The sequence below is a fragment of the Bombus huntii genome, chromosome 13, assembly GCF_024542735.1.
Source record: "Bombus huntii isolate Logan2020A chromosome 13, iyBomHunt1.1, whole genome shotgun sequence".
In the NCBI taxonomy this organism is placed as follows: Eukaryota; Metazoa; Arthropoda; class Insecta; order Hymenoptera; family Apidae; genus Bombus; species Bombus huntii.
The window spans coordinates 12,228,744-12,253,499 of NC_066250.1; the positions used below are offsets into that span (position 1 = coordinate 12,228,744).

The 24,756-nt window shown below is 34.1% G+C and overlaps 1 protein-coding gene across 2 annotated transcripts in view; it reads left to right on the forward strand.

Moving 5' to 3' along the window:
• The first annotated feature begins 8,102 nt into the window (after window positions 1-8,102).
• Window positions 8,103-24,756, forward strand: part of LOC126872646 (transcription factor HIVEP3) — an 83,284-nt gene continuing 66,630 nt past the window's right edge. Inside the window, exon 1 of one of the 2 annotated variants that reach the window (XM_050632751.1) lies at window positions 8,103-19,228. In XM_050632751.1, the coding sequence (XP_050488708.1) occupies window positions 19,219-19,228 (10 nt within the window). In that variant the 5' untranslated portion in view covers window positions 8,103-19,218. The remainder of the gene's footprint in view (window positions 19,229-24,756) is intronic. The other variant, XM_050632750.1, reaches the window with a different exon arrangement.

The window sequence follows — 24,756 nt, forward strand, 5'->3', positions numbered from 1 at the left end:
GTCGTGTAGTAGCTTTATAGCATATCATTATGCACATTTACAAGGTCTCACTAATATCCGAAAGAAACGCGTCTAATGACTTACCGATTTTGCATCGAAGTCGTCTGCGTCCAAAAATTCCACGATTTCGCAATAAATTCGCCTGGAAATCCTTCAACTTACCAACAGCGTCTACAACTCTTAGCAGTTTTTCTCCGTTTTTCTCCGTTTTTTAGCGAGTTTATCTCCGTCGTCTTTCTGCAATGACTCTCCGATTTCTCATTGCATTTTTTCGTTCACGAAGCGTTAGCCTCTTGCGGTTCCTTGCTTTCTCGTCAGGTTTGTCCTGCTTGTAGCTCGCTGATCGCACGTTAGGTTCGCTCATGCATCCCGTTAATCGACGACTATGTTCCACAGATAATACTCCTCACCAGCCTCTCGCGCTCCTTCTTCAAGATCAAATTCCACATACACGGTCCGACCAAAAAGTTCGGGGATGTCATTTGCGAAACGCGATGAGTGAGACTTTAGGATCTGAAGGTTGGAAGGTTGGAAGGACCATGTTTCATTGTTTATTCCTTATTTAACCTCTTAGGTACAAACGATAGTAAACGATACAGCACTGCAATGTGTGACGGATAATGGTGTTCTCTACGCAAGCACGTTGGAATGAAGTTTTTGATAACTAAATTATAATTTTTCTTAAAAGTATGATGCGTATACTTAAACTTTAATAATTTACTTTAATAATTAATAATACAATTGAGTGTGATATATTTTAAAGCACGGTACGACACATAGATCCACGTCACAATTTTCACACTCATAGCGTGATAGTGTTTTTCAAATTGCTCTTCGTTTTCCTATTTTGAAGCGACATTTTGTATATTTATTTTAACGAGAAGCAACGATCGATACTTGACACCGGCGTATCAAAAACAAAGACTATATATTCTGTCTGTATATTGTTAACACCGTTATAAAACGCAGCGGGGGCACAAAAAGTGTGAAGCAAGACAAATGAAAAGATGGATTGAGCCACTATAGTGGCGCATCGTACATAAGAGGTTAAACAACAGAGAGCATGTGACAATTCGTTGGAGCTTTTGGCCCGAATTTCTTCGGCTTCCCGCAAACCACCGCATTCACCAGAATTTGTTTCTAGCAGATCATTTCTTTTTCCTCTGCCTTAACACTTTGACTGCCACGCCGAAATCACATGTTTCGCTCAGGACGAAAGTGCTTTAACACAGTGCACCGTTAGATGCAAGATTTGTTCTCATTTTTTTTCCTATTGACGTTCTAATAAAAATGTTTAATTGTTCAATGGGGCACTTTTTATTTCAAAGTATCTTCTATTTTTCGGTTATATTCAAAATGCCCTAACTGTCAATTTTCATTCAATTTTTACAATTGTAAGAAGTTCAAGCGCTCTGGCCACCAATGACCACCGTGGCAGTCAAAGTGAAAAGCTCGTTTCGTCACATGAGAGGAAGTCATTGCCAAATCGATGAAAGTGCTAAACTCACTTTCAGAGTCGACGTAGCAAGCGGCTATCGAAAACTGGGAAAGAAGATTTCAAAGGTGTAAGTATAGCGAACGAGATTATTTAAAAAGACGTTCCTTGTAAATATTTGTAAAGTCTTGGAACTTTTTGATCAGGCATTGTATATGTATAAGCGTTGGCCAAAAAATTTTTTCGTTTTTGTCAGTAGATGACAATGATGTCGCTTCGAGTGCCAACGTCTTTCTTTGTTTTTGCAAATGCATAACATATGTCTGAAAGCTTATGTATCAACCTTTCTTATAAAAGAAACTATCAAGAGTAATACAGTTTATCACTTGTTCTAAAGGATTAAAAACACATTTTCGTCATATTACGTTTATCATATCGTTTTCTCGTAAGTTTGTTTATTCCGAGCCTTACAAAATTCTCTCAAAGGGAAAAAATTGGCGAATTTGGAGGCTCGTAAAACGCATGTGGAGAAGTTTTTCGAACGTAAAACTGGGAAATTTTTCAAGGATGGTACTATGAAGTTAGCTAAAAGCTGACAGAAAATAACAATAGAATAGTAGAAAATAGTTACGATATAATTGTAGTTATAAATATAAAAGGCTTTTGGACAACCTAGCTTATCAAGCTGAATTAAATCCAATAGCGAAAATTCGCTTCACAGAGTTCGAATACCACCTAACTGACGTACGTCTTAGCTATCATTTTTTTTTTGTATTGTTAAAGTAAGACATCTGTAGTTACATGTAGAACTACATACATAGTTTCTATTTCGGTGTGTCATCATTTTTTTTAAAGAAAAATAACGCCATCTATAGATAACACAAGAAGCAGACAAAATTTTGCACCTGTATCAAAGACAAAATTTAATATCCCGTATGAAGGTAGATCAATCGACCAATTCGTTGTCAGCATGGCCGGTTGTTAAGTCATATCTGATGGACATTGCAATTTAATCTGGTTATCCAGATACACTCGAAGTTCCAGGAAAAGCAGATCAACAAAAAAACAGTGGCGTGCGACGATTTGCGTCATGCTCGATTGCTAATGAGCGAATGATGACTCTTGGGTTCGAGTGGTGAGGAAATTGCGTGGCATACAGGGCATTCGTGCAAGTAATGAAACAAACTGAAGTGAAACGTGGCGCAGCCAGATAATGCTAGATAACCGGTGAAAATAAATAGGTGACAGATATCTTTGGAATTGCCAAACGACTACTTATCGCGTGTAACGATCGCACGTGTAACGATATTACGTGTAACGATCGCATAGTTTTATTGTTTCTTCCCGTAAAATTTAGTACTTTAAAGATTGTCGATAAATTGCGAAAACGAAAGATTGCGTGAAAATACAAACACGTTTCAACGATAGAAATATATACCTGTTTCAATTCGATCTTCGTTACCAATATAGTACCTGCATCTCTAATACACATACCATATATGTCAAAAGTTTTGATACTTTATCCGGCACTTGGATGTCCAATTCGAATATTCAGAATATATTGAAACAAAGAGATTTATTATTCATATACGACTACAATAAACATTCGCACGTGCACATCATGAAACAAGATAAACTGAACAGACCAGAGAAATATAATTCTATCGAATGCTTCTTGTTCGAAGAAGCGCAGTTGAGAATTTGTATAAACGATGAGACTGACATTTTAATCTGGGTCTTTTTATTTATCTTTAATTTTTATTTACTATTTCTAGATTTATTTTCTTCTAAATTTGTTACACTAGACAATACGCACAGCGATATAATGTCATTAAATATTGACACATTGACTGTCAAATGTAAATTAACTCATACATATATAAATTTACATAAATGTAAATAAATGTAAATAATGAAATTTAAAACATGACTTTTTATTGGAAGAAATGACAGGAATCAATAAAAAAACTTTACCAAATAAATTTTACAACAATTTTACGATAATCGATAAAAAGATATGCGAAATAAAACGTTGTCTTTCGTCTAATTTGTGATTCTTCAATATCATAAGATTTATGTAATAAGAAAATCTGATGATTCTAAAGTGTATTTTGTTTAATTATCATAACGTAATTTTAAAGTCTTTCAATGTCGTCATAAACAAGCCCATGAATATTTATTGCAACATAGTTCTTTATCACCATTCACGTTTATTGCCGAAAAGTTTCTAGAATAAGGTTATGATATGAACAATCCATCATAAATCTAATCTATTATACAGGGTGGTTGGTAACTGGTGGCACAAGCGAAAAGGGGGTGATTCTACGCGAAAAAAGAAGTCGAAAATATAGAATAAAAATTTTTTTTTAATTTTTTTTTTTAATTTTTCCATCGAGACAACGATCTACAGTGAGATCCGCTATAACGAGATGTGATAAAGTGCACGCGTACCGAGCGAAAATTCAAAGTCGATTTTCTCGAAAACAAAGCCTCAAACGAAAAATTTTTATTCTATATTTTCGACTTCTTTTTTCGCGTGGAATCACCCCCTTTCCGCTTGTACCACCAGTTACCAACCACCCTGTATATTGAATACTTAAGAGCTAGTGGCTCTTGCATATGTATAGCTAGTTTCTCGATATGATGCTACGAAAACTTGTTAAAATTACTATTGTATAATTGTATATAATTGTCAGTTACTATACAGCGATCTTTGGGCAGAAGAGAGAAAAAAGAATATATTAATATATATATTGAATATTTCACAAAAATAAGTATTTCGATCAATAGCAGAATAACGACAAACTTAAATAAACTTAACGGAAATTTAATACACAGGGTATCAACCTGTACAACAAAACACAAGCCGGAAGCAGATGAATCTACATACAAAAGTTAGTGGAAAATGTAGAGTGACACTTTTTCGTACAGTGTTCCATTTTCGACAAAATCGAGATTTAAAGTCAAGTATGTGGTATTCGAATATGGCTAATTTCGGACACGGCAAGAATAAATAATCGCCAGGAGTTTATCTTACGTGTTAATGTAAGTCGAAAGCGCACAACAAAGTTTTTTCACAAAAGGCTTCGTTTCTTAGAAAAATAAATGAAAAACTTGATCATAGGCGTCTACTAGGCCTAGTACCTACCTAGTTTACTTTTTTGAAACTCAAAATCTTAAACGAGGCAATGTCGTTCCGCATTTTTCATCCATTTATGCATTTAGAATAACTTCCTACTGATTCCCTGCTCATACCTAGTTGATAATTAGCCAAATTCGAGTATACTTGACAAATTTTCAAACTCGATTTTCTCGACAACAGAACCTCGGACAAAAAGATATCGCTTTGTATTTCTGGTTTATTTTTTCATACAAATCCACCTCCTTTCTACCTTATGGTATTATATTAAATATAGTGTTATAATTAAATAATGTGTTTATTAAACATAAAATTAAGCATACAGAGAGAGAGAGAGAGAGAGAGAGAGAGAGAGAAAGAGAGAAAGAGAGAGATTATATATTTCATATATTAATTTATTCTAAATATATCACATGTATATACATTGCATACATATTCAGATTTATACGACATTGACATTAATACACAGATATTCAGATTCATGCCAACTTTAATGAATTAATTATTTGTCTATTGAAGAAAATTATGTGTTTTACAGCAGATTAATATCGTAACTTTAATATGAGAGGGATTTATATTATTTGAGATATCGAGGAATGATTCAACTTGTTACATTACATAATCCATAATGGTAGTTCGTTGTATAATTGTTGCAATAGAAATTAAACAAAACCGTTCAGTTTCTCATGACTCACAGATTTTTTCGCTTCAATTTCATTCATATTGTATAAATTGCATAGATCCTATGCAACTAGATCGAAAGATTAAAATGAATACCAATTTTGAATGTTGAATAACTTGGAAATACTTTGAATAATTTTGCTCAGATTTTTAAGTTTCATAATTCTATATTCTGAATGACATTTCGTGTAATATTCAATTCGGGCAAATATTCACGCATCATCTTTAGCCTCGATAAAAAACCAGCTCCAAAAGTAAACTTTCATAGTCACCAAAATCAAGATCATAAATTAAACTAGAAAAATCATATTCAAGGAAAAATAAAACAAATAAAAATTACAAGAAAATATATGTAATGGATACATCCGGACGTTCGAAACTGAACGGAAACAAGAAATCGCAAATCTACAAGGCCATAATCGAACATATCTGAGAGTACAGACTGCAAATTTGAAGCACGTCTACCAAGGTCGAATATTTAATACGAGAAACATTAAAAATACCTACAGTTGAAAGGGAAATTACAAACCGTGCCAATGCTCAACTTAGCAGAATAAAAAAACACGTATGACTAAAAACTGCTACTCAAACATCCCCAAAAGACTCAACAGAAAACATCCGGCTGATTTACTCATGCTTCGCCAATAATACGCATCAATATGCAGGACACTGATTCATTCTAGATAAATCTAGCGGAATCGACCAATGGAATACATCCAATTTAAAGAAATGTAATTAATTGAGCTAGACAATGAGGAACATTTGTAAAACAGATGTAAAAAGAATGTTTATTTAACAGAAGCTAATAAGTGAGATATTCAAGAAAATGATTTGAATAATTTGCATCAGAATCTTAGATTCAGGAATGCGTAAATATACAAGTTGAATAAAATAAAGTTAAGTCACGATGAGTCTTGTAATTAATTACAATTGCTATGCGCGTAAAAATGAATCATTGCGCGTGATTCTATGAATCACTGCGATTCTTCTGAATAAAACAGTTCATACTGTAGAAATAGTATTATTCCTCGACTGCCAACTTTCCACTTAGTATTCATCGTCAATCTGCAAAATCTCCCATGTATCGGACTGTTCTTCGTGATTTCTACACTGATTAATCGAGGCGGTAATTTAATCGAGAGTAAAAGAGCGAAGCTGTGCGCAAATACACATATCACGAGTGACTCTTTCGGAACATATTTCTGTCTCCGTTTCTATCACGCTGTTTCGCAACGTGATAATACGCATTTGCATGACGAATGCTAGTGATAATTCTGGAGAATTTTCGCCGAGATCTGAGTGCCATTGCCGGTAGCAATCCGTAAAAACCCTCCGTAAAAACCTTCGAAACAATTTCATGCACAGATACGTATGCAGTACGTATATGTCGCTCCGTGGCAGTGTTCATTCAGAATTCTCTGCGAGCAACTACGTACCTCGATGTCATAGTCCAAAACAACAGGTTTGAACAGAAAAATAAATATGCAAAATTCCTGGAAAGACGGTTTGTATTTTGTTAACGTCGAAAACATTTAATTTTAAGATTAGAATTAATTTTGTATGCCGTGAAAGAAAATATGATAATTTTGTCATCGCGAAAGCTTCATTTTAATATTTCTCTTTACTTGTTGCCTTTAAATTGGAATTTACATTTAAAATATAGTTAACCTCTACGTAATATTTGATTCAAATAAATCATTTAAGCGATCTTTTCTCTTTTCTAGGATACAATTTCCAATGAATATTTCCTATTCTGAAAAGAAACAAATCGAAAAAAGATGTAGTTGAGAAAATTGTTTAGACAACTTTCCACGATACGTGTCACTCGAGAATTCGCAATTTCATATTCATTGCACGAATAACATTTTATTGACTTATAATGTAACTAATATGTTAGGTGATAAATGTCCCACGCTTACTACATTGTAGCTACAAAAAGTATTTACTCATTAATTAATATCCATCAATTTATTAGTATCCGTTAATCCGTTAACGTCAATTAATATGCAAGTATCGGTTAATTAGATCCAAACATGTCCAAATTGTCATTGGAGAATAAAATCCAAAAATTAACAAGCGTATAAAGACGTCTTGTTCTCGCTGTACACGTCTGTTTACGCGTTACGTAACGCAATTCCGTACCGATGTTTATTTCGTTTATCAATCATTATATCAAACATGAAAAGGCGCCACTGCGCCATCCGAGTATTCTATTGCATAAAACAGGTGCATAACAGAAAGAAAGATCTGTCGTAGGATTCCTGGAAGTCGAGTCAAATTTTCAATGCGAAGCGTCGAATGCGTTTCGCACGTAAAAGTGGTCGAGCAGTTGACTTTCGTGGAATACGTTCGATAATAGAGTCGTGAGATTCGTGTGCAATACGGTGTATCATATCGAAGGTCTTGCGAATTGCACGTGTATTGGTCTGTGTACAGTGAACGTGTGTTTTCGTGTGACTCATCGCTAATACATGAACGAAGAAAATATTCGGTACGTAGGCACTCCAACTGGAAAGAAAAAAAAATACATGATTCACTGGCCGCATAATTGAAAATCGTCGAGACGCGCAGAACGCGGACAGCAAATAAAAATGCGTGCTTCAAACTCGCAGCGGTCTTTTTCTGAACTTTCCTTCTTTCGTAACAAAAATCGACATGTAGCCTCTTACGCACGCTCGGCATAAAAGAGCATATCCAATCATTAATGTGGGTTTATTATTACTCGGGTTTCTTATAAATTTACGTTATATATACAAATTATATAATATATATATATATATAATTATATTATATATTATATATATATAATAATATATATATATAAAATATATATATATATATATATATATATATATATATATATATATATATATATATTATATTAGTGTTGTGGGCCTAAATCCGTCGAACGAGTACCAAACTCACAAAGAGATGACTCAAAATGGAGTAAAAATCAGGAATAACAAAATTCGAAGCTTCATTCTTTGGATTATGAGTTTGAACATTTAACAATCTACATGCGTATTTTCCAGCTAAAATAAAAATATAATAAAAAATATAAAATGTTAGGGCCGTATGTCTATATCTTACTCAATCCGTATATCTTATTCAAATTTATTTAAATTCAACTGGATTAATTAACAACTCTATCAAACGTTGATAGAGTCTATTTAAATGTTATTATAAAAAGAAGCATGCATAAAAAATACATCTTCTTTCAAAGATATATGATTAGAAAACTATATTTAATATGTGAAAAATATCGAATAGTTACTTACGAATTACTTAATTACGAATAATTTGTGTATCGCGAGACAACAATAGGCGTACAACTTAATGTTCATATATTTTTTTGTAAAATTTTAATTTCATATTATAGCGCATACATGTACAGCTTTGCAAAAGTAACAGGTGTTAATTACATGGGAAAAAATTGCAACTAACGTGTACCTATCGATATATTAACCGACTATATATACAGTAGACGTCTGCAACGACCAAAATAACTTTAAAATTTCATAAATTAATACTGTGATGCTTTTGAATACTTAAAATTTGCGATGCTGTATACGTATAGCATTTTTATTTGATACAATTTTTAATCTAGTCTTCCTTGTAACTTGTAACGTACTTTGCACTTTTAAATGCGTCATCAATGAAAATTTTGCAATCAAAGTTCAAGAACATAGCCGGAGATGACTGCAACATCATTGGTCAGAAGTGAATGTAACGTTACAACCGATTCATACATTTGTGCAATCGCAAAAAGTTTAGAATAATTTTGAATTAGCTGCATGTGTGACTGTGTAAAAATCTTGTGGCTGTTACTCGGCGCGATGGTAAGCGTAGTGATTTCGTAATGGAAAAATTACATTTACACGAAATATTTCCGCATTGTAACATAAAACATAACATAACATAAAAGCTATTTGCTTGTAATCTTTTCTAATTTACACACTTTTCAGGAACACTCTTTACAGACATTACCTCGATAGGTAGAATCCTAAATTAAATGCTATAAAACATCTACAGACCGACTTGAAATGAACCATGAAACGAAAGCAAGTAAAAGATATAAACTATAGTTTGAAATATAAGAAAGAAATAACGGATTTATCCGTTGAAATTATTGAACAAAATCAACAATTGAAATTATTGAACAAAATCTCCAAAAGATCTCGTGTTATTATATTAGATATATTATTTTAGCAAAATTTAAGTATATCACTGATACTTCTTCATTTTAAAAACTTCTTAAATATTTAATATAACATGTACTATCTTTATAATCGTTCGTCGAAATAAAATATCTCTATTTGATATACTTTTTGAGACTTTTGAGACTATTTGAGACTTTTACACGATACCTGTATTCTTTTTTATTTATATATTTTATTTATATTTTATTTTTCCTTTATATCCTATTTACATATTTATTTTCTTTTATTTATTATAGTTGACTGGAATAAATATTTTGATGGTTTTAAATTACGAATATGTTATCGACTCTGTACAAAGGTACTACGAACTCGGGGTAAGAAATGGTTGTAAGTTGTAACATTCTCTTCCGTTTCTATTCTCGATTGATAATTTTGATATTACTTATCGCGAAGCGCGTGTCACTATTGGTATTTAAACATAAGTTACATAACAATCTTTGTAACTTTAATCATTTTTGCGAAATTATATTCGAAAATTAAATTATTATTTTCTATACCGATTTATCCTAAATTATTTTTCTTAAAGAATCGAAATCATACCGAGCAGCATATGCACATAAGCAGTAAGATTCGTGAAATTTGAACCTCGTTGTAGTACTTGATAACAAAATGTTTAAGAATCTTAATTTGCCCGCAGAATAATTCAAGATCGAATCTGTTTCCAGATAATAAAACATTTGCTTGTACAATTTCAAAATATCTGACAAGATCGCATAGCAACGAGTTCTACTGTATATGTTATATGATAAATAGATAGTATCTAGTATTTTCTATTGTTAATTTGTATAATATCAGTATATTACGTATATTTAATTAATCTTAATTATAAAAACTTCTCATTCGTTCTGATCATATCGTAATAATTTATTTTGAAAATCGAATTACGTAGAACGTATGACAAATGTTTCAAAGTCGGTTAATCGATAAATCTGGCCAATAAGTCATCAAACTGATCAAACTATCCCACGCGTGGACCAAGTCTCGCGTGTTTAAGCTCACAACACAGCCAAGAAATTCCCTGAAGAGGGATGACCAGCAGGTGTAAAAAAGGTGTACGAGAAGATCCGTTCCACCTGCGGTTTCCACGTTTCAAGGTTCTTCGGAAGAGAAGAAGAAGTACTTGGTAGCGGCGGTTTATTTAGCCGATATAACAAGTAAAAGGTAGCATCAGTAATCGATAAGTTTCGTAGATACATACTTGCACAATTATAAAAAGCGAGAAGAAACTCGACATCTTCAATAGCGAGTAACACTCGTCGAGAGTCCGGACACGAACACTTCGAACTCGAACGCTTAATAAAAACATTCCTGGGGAACTGGGAATGCCACAAATTTCTTCATTCCATTTGATTCCAAGCAATTTCTATACTCATTAGGTCACCAACAGTAGGTCAGAATTTTTCAAGCACGCTCTCGGAGTGTTCCATAAAGAGTTTCGTGAAAGAGTGCTACGTATTCGGAGCGCGATGTTAAGAACGATAATGCGACTTCCAATCGAAATTTTTGCGTCAAACACGGGTGGATATGCAATTTGTGGAATCTTCTAGTAATAGTGATTCTAAGAAAGAAATAAGATGAGAGATTAAAATAAAATTGGAAAGCTAACAGTGTCTTGCGATGAATTATTAAGTTCCAAAATTCGAAGAAGGTATCATATTTTTTAATGTCGTTATCCTATTTCTAAAATATACGGATGCTTTGTAAAAGAAATTTCGAAAGAACAAAACTAGTGAAAACAATCATTTCAGAATTACGATAAAATTTTATACTTGTAGCTACTCTCATTATTTTTACTTTGACAAATAAATTTCGAATTCAGGAAATACGTGATCGCTAATGAAAATTCATATAATACAATTTACTTGAATGGATGCAAAACTTAATTACATTGTGGAAGAAAATAATACTATAATGACCACTAGAATTTAGTAATTTCGAATAAGTAAATCAACTAAATTCCAATATAAAGAAATAGAATATAATCTCATTTTACTCAAATAAACGCATCGAATTCTTGAATTTATTTATATTTATATTTGAAGAATATATCATTGCTGGAACCGCTAGAGTGAATACGAACGAAAGTGTTCTTTTTATCTACTTTTGCACATAAAATACTTATCTGTATCCTTTAAAAATTCATCTTTGTTTGTAATAAGAATATTAATGTCAAAGCGCGGAAAATCGTCATCACAATTCATAGAAATTGAAAACTAGAAGCTCAAACAAAGTGCTGTATACATAGATACGTATACTCGTATATTCTTACGTAAAAGATCTGAAGCAAACTGTTCCATGTTCGTAGATACATGTAAAAATTGTTATTACTTTGCCAAAAATGGAAACGCTTGGGGGGGGGGGGAACAGCAGTGGAGGAAAAAAGAGGGAACGGGGGAAAGAGAGAGAGAGAGAGAGAGGAATAAACAAAGAAAGATCATCGAAGAAACAGAAACAAAAAGTTGTCAAAGGAAAAGGGAAAAGGAAGAACTGAAGAAATAGAGGAAAAAGGGAGAAAAGGAATCAAGAGATGGTGGTGGGGGAAACAAAGTAAAAAGAGACTAAAGAAGAATCGAGAATGAGAGAGGAGAAGAGAAAAACTGGCCACGATAGTACATACACACATACATAGAAGTAGCAGAGAAGAGACGAAGGAAGGCCTCGACCGTTGATTGTCGAGCCGATGTAAACTGAACCATGGAACGTACAAGTCGGGCAAGTTGTGTATAGGCGAGTAACCAGTCAGCCAACCAGCCAACCAGTCAGGCTAGAAGACGCAAGCCTGTGCTCGATCGGAGTTCCGGTGGAGCCCGCCTGGTGTTCGTCCGAAACGCCAGGACATTCCACGAAATGCCCTGCCGTTCTACTCCTCCCTCCATTTTTCCCCTCTTTTCCTCTTCCTCTACTCCACGCCGCTTCCACTTGCTGCCTGAACGTTCGAAGATCCGTAAGCAGTACTCTACGAGCGCGAGTACAGCGATGGGATCGATGTGCGATAAAATTGTCCTTACAAGTCCTGTAAATTTCGAAAAGATAATATTTTTATTTAACAGTTCCTCGATAGAATTTCAGAATTATTATAGACATTTTGAATAGTGCATCGTATAACAATAGAACCAAAGTTACGTATAAATCTACATTTATATAGATTAATAATTTCATTATGTACGTACGTTATGTAATCTATTTGCATCGTCGATTTCTTAAAATAAGTAACACAAAGTTCTAATAAGAAGCAACATGTTTATTATGAAAATTTTCCTAAAATTATATTCATAAACAAAATTTGCATTATACGATAATTGAACACTTGCATTATAGAATTAATATTAATAAATAAACATTGACAAGCAGAGTGTATAAATAAAAAGATGTTTAAATGTAAATTCGAGACGAATCGATACGTATACATGCATCTTGATCGTAAATTGATCCCATCGCTACACAAAGTGTGCACAATCTCCACGTCATATGGCAGTCAGTTACGTGTGGATTCTCCACGTACGCACACAAACACTGTACAATATACAACCGATCACGCCTCTCTTCGTATTATACTACTACAAATGCGTACCTCTTATTGCTCCTCCTGCAGGGCCGTATACATCGTCGTTTACACCGGAAATTGTCGAGCAATTTCAAACAACCTTTTATACTTTTATATTCCTTATTCATAAAATTAATCGGAACTATAAATTTATTGCATTATACGCGAAACTGTGTCAAACAATGAATATATGAATGAAAAAATTTTCCAAGCTGTTAGTTAAGAATAATTTATGTATGTAATTGTTGATAACCTTCTCTCCTTCTTATATCTTTGACTAATCAAAGAAATGACAATTATAATTGATTGTTTGATTAAATTATATTCAATAATTAATACATGACGCGCAAGTTAAACGAATATATCGAATACCCTTTGCATGTTAATTATTATCTATGTTGGTTTTTCAGTAGCTGATTTACATTTATATTTATATATATGTATCTCGATCATGGGTTTAAAATTTTTACAAAATATTATAAGGAACCGCTCAGCCATAATGCAATTAGTACTTAATACACTATCATTATCGTGGCTTATCATCCAAGGACAATCAAGCAAACGTATAATTAACGATTGTGCCACGTAGCCCATAGACAAACTCCCAGTTACACACGTTTATCGATCATATCATATCTGATACGTAGTATTACTTGCAGTAGTTATTCCGGGTCCACTCAACTGCTGGGAATCATTTTAAACGCAATAAATTACTTCATTTTATTAATCAATTCACCAATTATATTTATTATTTGACTCAGAATCTCTACGTTTCACTGTATCTTCTGTCGAGTACTTCTATCACGTATATTTGTATTTATGGTTGCTACAGATATGATAAACAGCTCTTAGTTAAGTACATAGTCATTCAACTTTAGTACTCTACACGAATTTCTCAATAACAAATTTTATTTATTGCGTGTATACATTTTATAAAATTATGATGTGTTCAAAAAGTACTAAAATCGAATATATTCGATTATATTTATGTATTTATAATACATTTATGTAACATTTATGATACATTTATAATACAATTGTGTGTATTATATTTTATACATATGATTATAAAACACTTACTTTTTTAAACAAAAGCTGCAATATTAAACACTTTATAATGAATAAAAACAATAAGCTACAATAAAGTAAAATATATAAAAATCTACGTTTCAAATAAGATTGAACATAGTTATCTATGCACATATATATCATTTAACGAGATGAGAATTTCCAGGAACACAATGAATCATGTATCTAAACGCAAGTCGCTATAAATTGTTTAAAAACGAAACAAACATTTTCCGCGAAATTTGAATTAATCTTTTCCAATGTATCCGGTTTCGCATAAAATTGAAATTTCATTTATCTAAAAATAAATGTTATATGAGATATTTAATGGCATCAGTTTCATACTTCTCGTGACCGTACGTACTACGTATTCAATTTTACTTCAGTGCTCAATTTTTTAACAAAATTAATAACATTAATATATTTTAATGAATAAAAGCTGACGAAATTACATAACAAATACGGCTTGTTTCTTTCTTAGTAATTATTTAGGTAATACTTTGATACTATACTATACACGCTACTAACGTGAAAATTGTTAATCTATCAATTGAATCATTCGTTCACCAGAAACTTCTGTAATTATGGAATTAAAAATGAATCGAATTTTATTATTTTATTTTTTTTAATTAAAGAATTTTTAATAGGATTAAAAATAAGCAAATCACTAACAGATAGATTGGTGCTCATCCTTACAAGTATAGATGTGATATTACCATTCTTGATAGAAATAAAACAACATGTAATGGAATAAGGGATCTTTAAATAAAGGAATCGCTACGTCAAGAGGATTAAAAGCTTCACTAATGAATTGACCTGTATTTCCTGGTTAACAGATTAAGAATTTTAGCTTTATTTATATATCATAATCGTAAAAGACTTTAATAAAAATGTATTTTAAGAAACAATTAGTCATGTCACTGTTACCTAAAATATCTACGCATGCTTTACCTGATTAACGTCATTTGCTGTATAAAGTAATATTTAGAGCAACATCAAACTTCAGAAAAAGACATAGTAATTACTAAATATATTCACAAATTGATAATAAAAAATATTAAACATTCTACAATATTGTACGAGATATATTTTGAATAAATATTGAAAACATTGTAATATATATTAAACTTTAAAACATCTAAGCCATGTATGTTATCGTCAAAGCTTATATTAATAATATTAGAACCAATAGATATATAATTCACAAAAATGATAGATATTGTAACAAATATTAATCCGACGGCGAATATAACATTTAATAAAAATGATATTAATATCGTGATAATTGCATTGTTACAAGCGTTATCTAATTATTTATACAAATTCCACAATCTTCGATCATTGTTAATATTTTTCACTGAAAACATTTAATATTAAATTAATAACAAGCATCTTTTAATAAATTAATAAAAACCATCAATATGAAAAAAGATCGTTTCTATTTTCTGTTAGCTTTCATGATTAGTATTTTCTTCCGATCGTCTTCCCCGAGAAGCGGGTGCTTCGTAGAGGTCAATTCCCCGAAGGCCGTCCTTCCGGGACTGGCAGACGCGTGAGAAGGTTGTATGTATGTACATACATATTTGCCCGATAGCAGAGACTCCCTGCAGAACTCTCGAGCAGGGACGATGGAACAGTTGAAGCGACACCTCAGAAAACTGCGTATGCCCTTAACTTTTACCGATCCAAAATAGATAGGTAAAGTAGATTATCACGAGGGATTTTTGTTTACTTGTTATTACGTTATCCTCCCTATTCTCATATCAATAAAACGAAAGAAGCTTGGCCATTACGCCAACAGTGCTGAATATGATAAATACCTTTTTACTTTTCTCTTGTGTTTTTGATTTTCTTACACCGTAAAAGTGTAATCGAAAGAATAGTAACGCTCAAACAATAATATGCGTTTCAATACAGCGAAGGAAGACGCGAATAATGAGGTGAATTTTATTGACTAGATAATCATTTTAATTATCATTTTATTAATTTATATTTTATAAATTTATATATTTGCATATTATAAGAAGGTAATGACATATAATACATTTGATAGAGAATGACATATGTTTCAAAGTTCTAGAATGAAAGTATTTATGTAATAGAATCATTTTAATATTGAGAAATATGAAATAAAATGACAAAAAATATTTTATTCGATGTTTCATTTATAACTTACAACTACCCTATGATATCAAAGAAAATCCATCAAACATCTCATAAGAAAATCAGCGTGACATTAAAAGTAGTTGCAGTGAGGATTCATCGCAGTCAGGTATTTTCTCGAATTTCCATTTAATGTGTAGAGACACAAGGCCACTGTTAAAAGCCTCATTATCGTCTTCGAATATGAGGTATAGATCAGAGAGAGAAAGAGAGAGAGAGAGAGGGAGAGAAAGAGGGAAAGAGAGAGAGCGTAGTAGAGTACGTCCCTGTGGGTTTTAGTCAAGTATCGCTAACTCTGCCTCTCCACAGGCTTTCTCGGTGTTAAAGTTTGTCCACATGTTTTTTTCTACGTTTCGTGTACGAAACGCACCCGACTTGTCTAGATACTATAGGACATGTATATGTATAAACATATAACGTATAGTTTATATAAACCAAGAAAGCAGTTTGCTCTATGTCCATAATTGAAACAAATCATGAAATGAACAAAGCTGAGTGAACGAGCGCTTAATACTATAACCACAGAAAAAATAATGACATAACAAAAATATACGTATACTTTGTTTATTAGTCTCCTAATTCTTTCGCTCAAAAGCTTAATGTAGGAATTTGTAATTAAAAATTTAGAGTTTGGAATGCTCCCTAGGAAATTTCGTAATAAATTCGAAATAAATAAATCGAAACTTAAATACATACTTATAAGTGTTGCTATAGAAATTTATACAAGTAAATTATTATTCGCAAAGACGTTCTATCGCTTTTATATTTTCCAATTATAATTTATTGTGAATGTAAAATTTAAATATACACACATATACATTTATATATATTTCTTTTTAGGCGTAGCACCTATTTTAAAACACATGTTGTAATGAAACACATGTTGACTAACATACAAACAACAACTAATAAATACGTTAACTAACGAAAAGTCATTTAAAATACGTATTTAAATTAAATATAGTCATTAACTATACTTGTTGAGATGTTCATGAAACCGATAATAATGTACTACATTTTCTGCTTTAATTTTATACTTCTGCTAATGCAATTATTGCTATTAAGACAGCTGTAAATGCAAGGAATCTACGGAAATGTTTGAACGTAGAGTATTAACCCATCGCAGAGAACCCGTTATAAATCACGAGCGTGGTATAGCCAAGAGCGTTTCGGAAGATTGAATGCGTGTGGATGAAGCTTTACACTCGTCTGAACCTCGAAATCGTCCCCTCTCGTCCCAACAGGATCCCCACTCTGATCGTTCGAGTCCATCCCTTCAGTGGCTCGGCAGTGCGCGTTCGATACACGGAATCGCCTCGTGGTTCTCGGAAGGCAGTAGACTGTCGTCAGCCACGCCAGACGGCGCACTGCTCGCACGCTCACTGCTCTCTCGTCAGAGATACTCGCCCACTGGTTCACCCACGGCTGCTGTTACCTCGCTCTCGCGGCCTCTTTCTCTCGTCATCTCGCTCTCTCTATCTCTCTCTCTCTCTGCCCGGCTGCTGGCAGCGGCACACTCGGCTTAGCGGGCCGCCAGTTACGCAACAATAACAACGCCGTCAGGAGGTGTAGCATGCGCGTGCTGTGCCACCTATACGCCGACGAACGACCCTGGAACGACGAGCTGACGATCCGTCGTCGTCGCCGCCGCTTCTGCTGTTACTGCTGCTGCGATCACTTGTTGAGGCGAGCGCGCATCCGTTTCGCAACGCAGCTACACAGTACGAGCGTCTTCTTTTAGTGAGAAAAGATTGTGGTGATAGTAGTAGTGGTAGTGGTAGTGGTGACGATCAAGCAAGAGCGTGGAAAGTGCGTGTAGTGTTGTCGAACAGGAATTATGTTGTAGGAAGAGTGATGAGTAGTAACGTATTAGACACGGTGGAAAGCGGTTTGTGCCTATGCCGAGTGAGTGGCGCGATCAAACACTCGATACGCGATACGCGCTTCAAGATCGTACCTTACGGTAGATCGAATCGGTTCTTTATCGTCTCAATCGAGGACAAATGAGCGAGAAATTGTAACGTTATCGTGCATCCCAGCTGTCTCCTCGAAGCGACGTTGTCCCTGTTGGCTGTCAAGCGAAAATTCATCGAACCGAAGAAACTGATTTCTGCGTAATACTATATCGTTTTTGCGATAGGAAACTTATGCTAAAAAGAAAAGAAAATTCCGTCATGGATACTTGTTGAACCAAGACTATTGAAATCGCGTCGTTATTCTTGAGAATCACGCGAGGGAAGAAAGGCAAAAAGGAAAAAAGGAAGAAAGACACAGGAAGAATTTATCGTTGGTTAAAGCGCGAGGTGCACGTCCGAGAGAAGTACGCGAAGTGATACACGAAATACGTTGCGATTAGGCGCCAATGACGTCAGACAAGAGTCGCGGAGCCGCACTGATATGTATATATATCAGTGCGGAACCGTGTAAGTCGCAAGAGGAATTCGTTTGTGGAGTTTGCGGTGCGTTTACCGACGCGATGTCGTCGTTGTATTGGTGATATTACGGTTGGTGATTGTAATCGTAGTAGTAACAACAGCACTATATGTCTAAGTAGTATTGGTGCTGGCAAGAGTTGTGTAGTGAGTTCGGTATCAGTATTACCGAGCAGAAAAGTGGTGGGGCTAAAGGAGAACCCGTGTGGAATTGCTGCGTGGTCCGTCGTGGTAACCAATTATATTTTCTACGTGTATGCTACGCGGGCAATGACTAACTGCTCACCGTTAAGTGTGTTAGTAGGAGATATCGTCGACGGACCCGTTTCTGCGTTGGTGTTACCGTCTACGTCAGCACCGGTCGGATGGGATTTGCATAGCAAACAGATTGACGCGCTGGTAAGTGGATAACGAGAGAGGAGTCGCGACTCTGTGTCCCACCGCATACCAAAGAGAAAAGGATAGTGCGCGTATAAGTCCCTCTGTGTTGTTCTCGTGCTTCTGGAGTAACAAGTGAGCGGCGAAACGGCGTTGCCATGACGACAGGTGAACCATGAGCTACTCCTCTCTCTTTCTACCAATATCTCTCTCTCTCTCTCTCTCTCTCTCGCTTCTTCTCCCGTCTTTCCATTCCGAGAATCTTTCTTTTTCTACCCCTCACTATAGGCTTTCTCTTTTTCTCTCTCTCGTGAGGACGCGCGCGCGCACGTGTATGAATCCTTTCCTCTCTTGGAATCTCTTATTTGCTCTCTTTCTCTTCCTCCATCTCTATCTTCGTTCGTGTTCCTCTTTCCTTGTAACCTCCCTTTGCCGTCAATCTTAGAATCTGTCCCTCTCTTTCTATCTTTCCTCTTTTCCTATCTTTCTTTCTCTCGTTCTTTGGCCGATTCTCGCAATTGTCCCCCTTCTCGTCTCTGACCCCGTATACTCGTAAGATACGGTGCGACAACAGGAGGTCGTCTGTCTTCTTTCTTCCTAGCATAAACCGCATTTATCTACCTGTCTCCGCTTCGCGGCCTTTCTTCCCCTCCTGTTTTTCCGTCCTTCTCTTTGTTCGCGCTCCGTTTCTTTCTTTTTCCTCAACGGTCTTCTCTCGTACGTATTTCCCCACTCCTCGAAGGAGCCGTGTAATCTCTCGTGCTAGCTCGCACTCGCTTACGCTTGGAGAACGCTCGGTTAACGCCGTTGTAGCATGCCTAACGCGTAGGCCGCACGATATTCCAAGTACGCTTGGCTATTTTCATGCTACGCCAGAAAGACACCTAGCGACGCGCCACGCTTGTAGGTGACACGACTGATCTCCGACCGCTGTATAAAGTCGAAACCAGATCGAACCGACCAACTGGAATTCTTTAGTTATCTAGCCTGCTAGGTTATAGAAAACATCAAATTACTCATAATTTTTTCTTTTTTATATTTTTTAATTCTGTTATAAATAACTATACCTCCAAGCCATTATTTAAGGAAACGTTGACGCAAAAATAAATTAATCACTTTATTTGGATAAGAGACGTGTAAAAGCGATAATTTCTAATTCAACTACAGTGTATACATACATAGATTTTCACAAGTCGAATTTAAGTCATCACACACGAGCACACATACATAAAGTAAATCGTTAACATTAAAATTTACCGAGAGATTCCTTACAATAAATCGTATGTTATTAAAGCAAGAGGGAAGCCTTCTTCTCGCCAGCCTGATATCCTCGACGCAAATGCATATGTATAGGGTGGGACAGAAATAACAGTACAACTGGAAAGACAGAGATTCTATATAAAGAAAATAAGTAAATAATATGGTATGACGTTTTTTCCAGACATAATTTTGAAAATTTGTTGGATACGCAATCACCTATCATGCTATTCCGTTGTGACTGTATGCATCCGAGCTAACATTTATGAACAATGGCAGTGTAGACAGAGAATAGGTTTTAACAAATTCTTCGTTACTCTATATTATATGTATCATACATAGGTTGCGTAATAGAAGACATTTCTCCACGAGGTGTGAATGTCATTCTACGTATTTTTTTTAGTATTTTTGATGAAAAAATTTATCAAAGAATGAAACGAAGATAGACAAATAACACGACGTTATTTTATCAAATAGTACATAACGAACGTGATGTTACAATCATCGCTAACAAATTATTCAAGTAAAAGAAATGCATGCGTTACACGCACGAAGTTCTATATCCTGTTAAAAGAATTCAATTGCTTTATTTTGATAATTGTTATCTGTTATATCGAATCGACAAAGTTTAAGTTATGTTATAACTAACTATGTTATAAATAGCTGTTAATTATTAGTTACTTCAATGGAATCCCGGTGGTGTTTTCGATACCCATGTTTTCAAGAAGTTTCGAAAAAGAATTCGAGGAAATTGGGAAGACAGCTGCGGAGTGTTAACCCAGATTCAAATTCTATGATGATTTCACATACCATTGGTAGTTTGAGAAATTTTCATTTGAAAGAAGCTTTATTTACAATAAAAGTGTGAAAATTTATTCGTTATAATGTATTGATTTTATATAGAGGAAATAGTTAAATTCTTTCTAAATCCAGGCAAAATCGATTATTTGTACCTGACAGAAAGTCTTTCTTAAATATTTTTTATTTCTTAAGTCAATTGAATAATTAATATAATATAGAAAGAATTATATAGCATATTAGTTATTTTTGATTATAATATTCTTCAAATAAATATATTTCATTTAACGCTAACCTTACCAAGCCCGGTCAAATGACCGATTTCGAAATTTAATTTAAAGTTGTACATACATTGTTATTTCTTTCGTTCATCTAACTTTGTGTAAATTTTTATATTATATGATTAATCAATTTCTACATTTTTGAAACCGGTCATTTGACCGGGCCTGGTAAGGCTAGTGTTAAATGGATCGACGTGGTATAATGATTTCCTCTTGTCTTAAAAATTTTAGTGCTTAAATTCGAATTCAGTTGTAAAGGATAGAAAGAGAGACACGTTATTACGTACATAGAAAAAATGAATAGCACACGGGTCCCAGTAGAAGAAAGATGTTACGAATACTCGTTTAAACCATCTGATTAAAATACGTAACTATTGCACCCAGTCAATGTTGACAGAACGATTAAATTTATTCGATTCACTTGTCAAAACTTTAATAGCCGAGAGATCGTTGTCGTAAATCTGGTAAACTTGGTTACATTCGTTCATTGATACCATAAAGTGTTTACGGCCTTGTAATAAGCTTAACCCCCTGCCGTATAATATTGAATGAGACTCGTGGAAAGAGGAATGAAAATCACAAGTCAGACTCGTATGGAATCCGGAATAAACATGAAAATGGTCAAATAGATTCATAACACAGATTGCGGACCAAAACATACTCCCCCCCCCCCTCAGTAAAGGAAGATCAAGAGAACGACCCGAAGTTTGTTTGCCCCAGTGTGTAAACGATTTTGTTACTGACTACGGCACACACGGGCCCAAATTAAATCGTACGGAAAGGGGTTGAAAGTATATGGAATTTTCTAGCAGATAAAAATTTCTCGGTGCGATATTGTAAATAGTCCATTAGCAACGACGGTGGTACAAAGGGCGGCTGTAGACGGGTTGACTAAGTAGTCGACTAGCGAGAAATTTTAATATGTCGCTTTGTGTAAGTGCAAATTTGGTTGGCTGATATAGTCGACGATCGACTTTATTTTTCGAGTAATTTTCGTGTATGAACACCAAATTTTGTTGTGTAGGTTAGTAAAACCTAGTCATGTTCAGTCGACCACGGAATTTAACTTTTTAGATTTTCTGGTCGACTAGGGTTCTTTATCTGGCACTCCTTGCTAGCCGACCGCTTAGTCGACCCGCCTGTACCCATCCAAAGGGATCGACCATTTCCCCGTAAGAGAACACGTGTTTTTATGTTTTTTTAATGATATTGATAATTGCCGAAAGTTCGACGATCATTATTCGAATTCGAATTTACTTATCAGACAGTAAATAAATATACTTATTAAAGCATGTGTATGCCAGTTGCTTTTATTCGTTGCATGAAAATTTCTCCCGCTTTCCTCGTTACAAAAGCGTCGAATGTATTCATTTTTCTCGTCGAAACTACTTTCGATCTTGCAACTTTAACGGCTTCAACGAACCGACACAATTCTTATTCCAGCCTTTTAATTTGAAATTATATTATGCGAGTAAAATTTTCTCGCATCAGAACACAAAGTACTGATTTTATCTAGTGATTTCCGTTCTCATCTTCTGTATTTTCCTTTCAACGAATATTATCTTTTTTGGCGCAAAGGATCTTAATTGAATAAAAATAATTATCAGAGCTCGCACGCCGAGCAGTTGATATAAACTTAATCTTTTCTATTCTACGAATGCTTCTATATGCGTTCAGTAAAATCATAGTTTTCTTGACAGAATACATACTTACATATATGAAAGAAAATCTCATAGTGCTATGAACGCTTGAACGCGTCAAACATGGTCGATAAGCCTATTTTTTGAGTAAAAATTTGCGTTACAACTGAATTTTCTTTGGAAAGTGGAAAATTTAATGCTTTTTTTTACAATTTGTGGATTTATGTTGTAATTAGTATCTGCATATTTAAATTGTTTTATTTGCGTTAAACAGATATCTATCCAGATCACGAACATGCCTCCTATGCGTTTTGAATATTCTGTCTATGTTGATGTATGGTATAAAAAGAAATGCATATCGCAAAGCTTAATATTGCTATTATACTATTTAATGTCTTTTAATATGCTATTTGTACACTTTGGAAAGACTTTCATCGCGGACGGAGCAAGACTCGAATATAAAAAATCAATCGTCAAAGTACTTCTCGTTATCGCAACAAGATTATTATTTCGTTGATTTATTTAAACTTCTTAAAGGAATTGTATAATTTTAGACGCCTTTCCACGGCATTCACCTGTACACTTATACGCTTGTACACACATACTTTGATTGAATATAAATGATCACAATAAAAAAGAACCGTTGCACTATCATTTGATCGTTCCTGAATCTGCAAGCTAAGAATAGATTCAATAGAGGAAATGAATTGAATGGGAGTTTACTGAAGAAAAAGCATGTTTTAATTCTACATTACCAGTCTCGTTTGTCTCTATTAATGTTTTATTTTAAGAAAATACAGGAAGCAAATTATTTAATACAGAAATCTTATAGAAAAATCTGTTCCAAAATTTTAACGATAACTACTTCTTGTAGTCTACAAACATACGAAAGTGTTTATAGACAAGAAGTAGTTATCGTTAAAATTATGCGTTATGCATATAGTGCACGCTATTCAATTTTTAATGAATTGCCCGAAAGTTTTGGAACATTAATGTAATAAAAGAGAAGTTGGAGACATGCGCTTAAAATTTGTGTTGATTCTGATAAAACCGATCGAAAACCATACACCATACCAGTGATAACGACGTATTTTTCGATGTGATATTGTATTTTGCTGCAGGTTGAGATTAGATTAATCGTCGTCGTTTAGCCACCGCGTAATTCATATTTCAGATATCAATAAATCTGCTTCCCTCTCTTGTAAAAAAACACTGATGAATCCGACTTTTTTACTTGGAACTGACACGTAAAAGTGAATTTGAGGAAGGTCCCTTTTCTTTTTTCGTTAAAATAATTTAATCTTGGGTATTGGCGGTAAAATTATATTAACGTCAAAAAGCTGAAATTTCGTTTGTCGCTCATTCCCATATCAAAAATGTTTGATAAGTTGTTTTATTATTGCTGTAAGATGCACGAGAGTAAATTTCCCGATATTAATATCAAGTTATAAATACCTGAATCACTCATAGAATCTTTAGATTATAGTTTTTATGTTGAATTGAATGTTAATAAAATTTCGAAAAATGTGGATTAAACAATAGGAAGAAAATATTCGAATTAATAGAGAAGAAAGCTTTACCGTTTTAATGTTGTAATCCATTTCATAAATCATTTTAGATTAAATGAGATACAGCAATAAGAGATGTTTTTCATCACTATAATAACGAGTGAACTATTCACAAAAAGCGCACGATTCTTGATTACGAATGTTCCGTGATA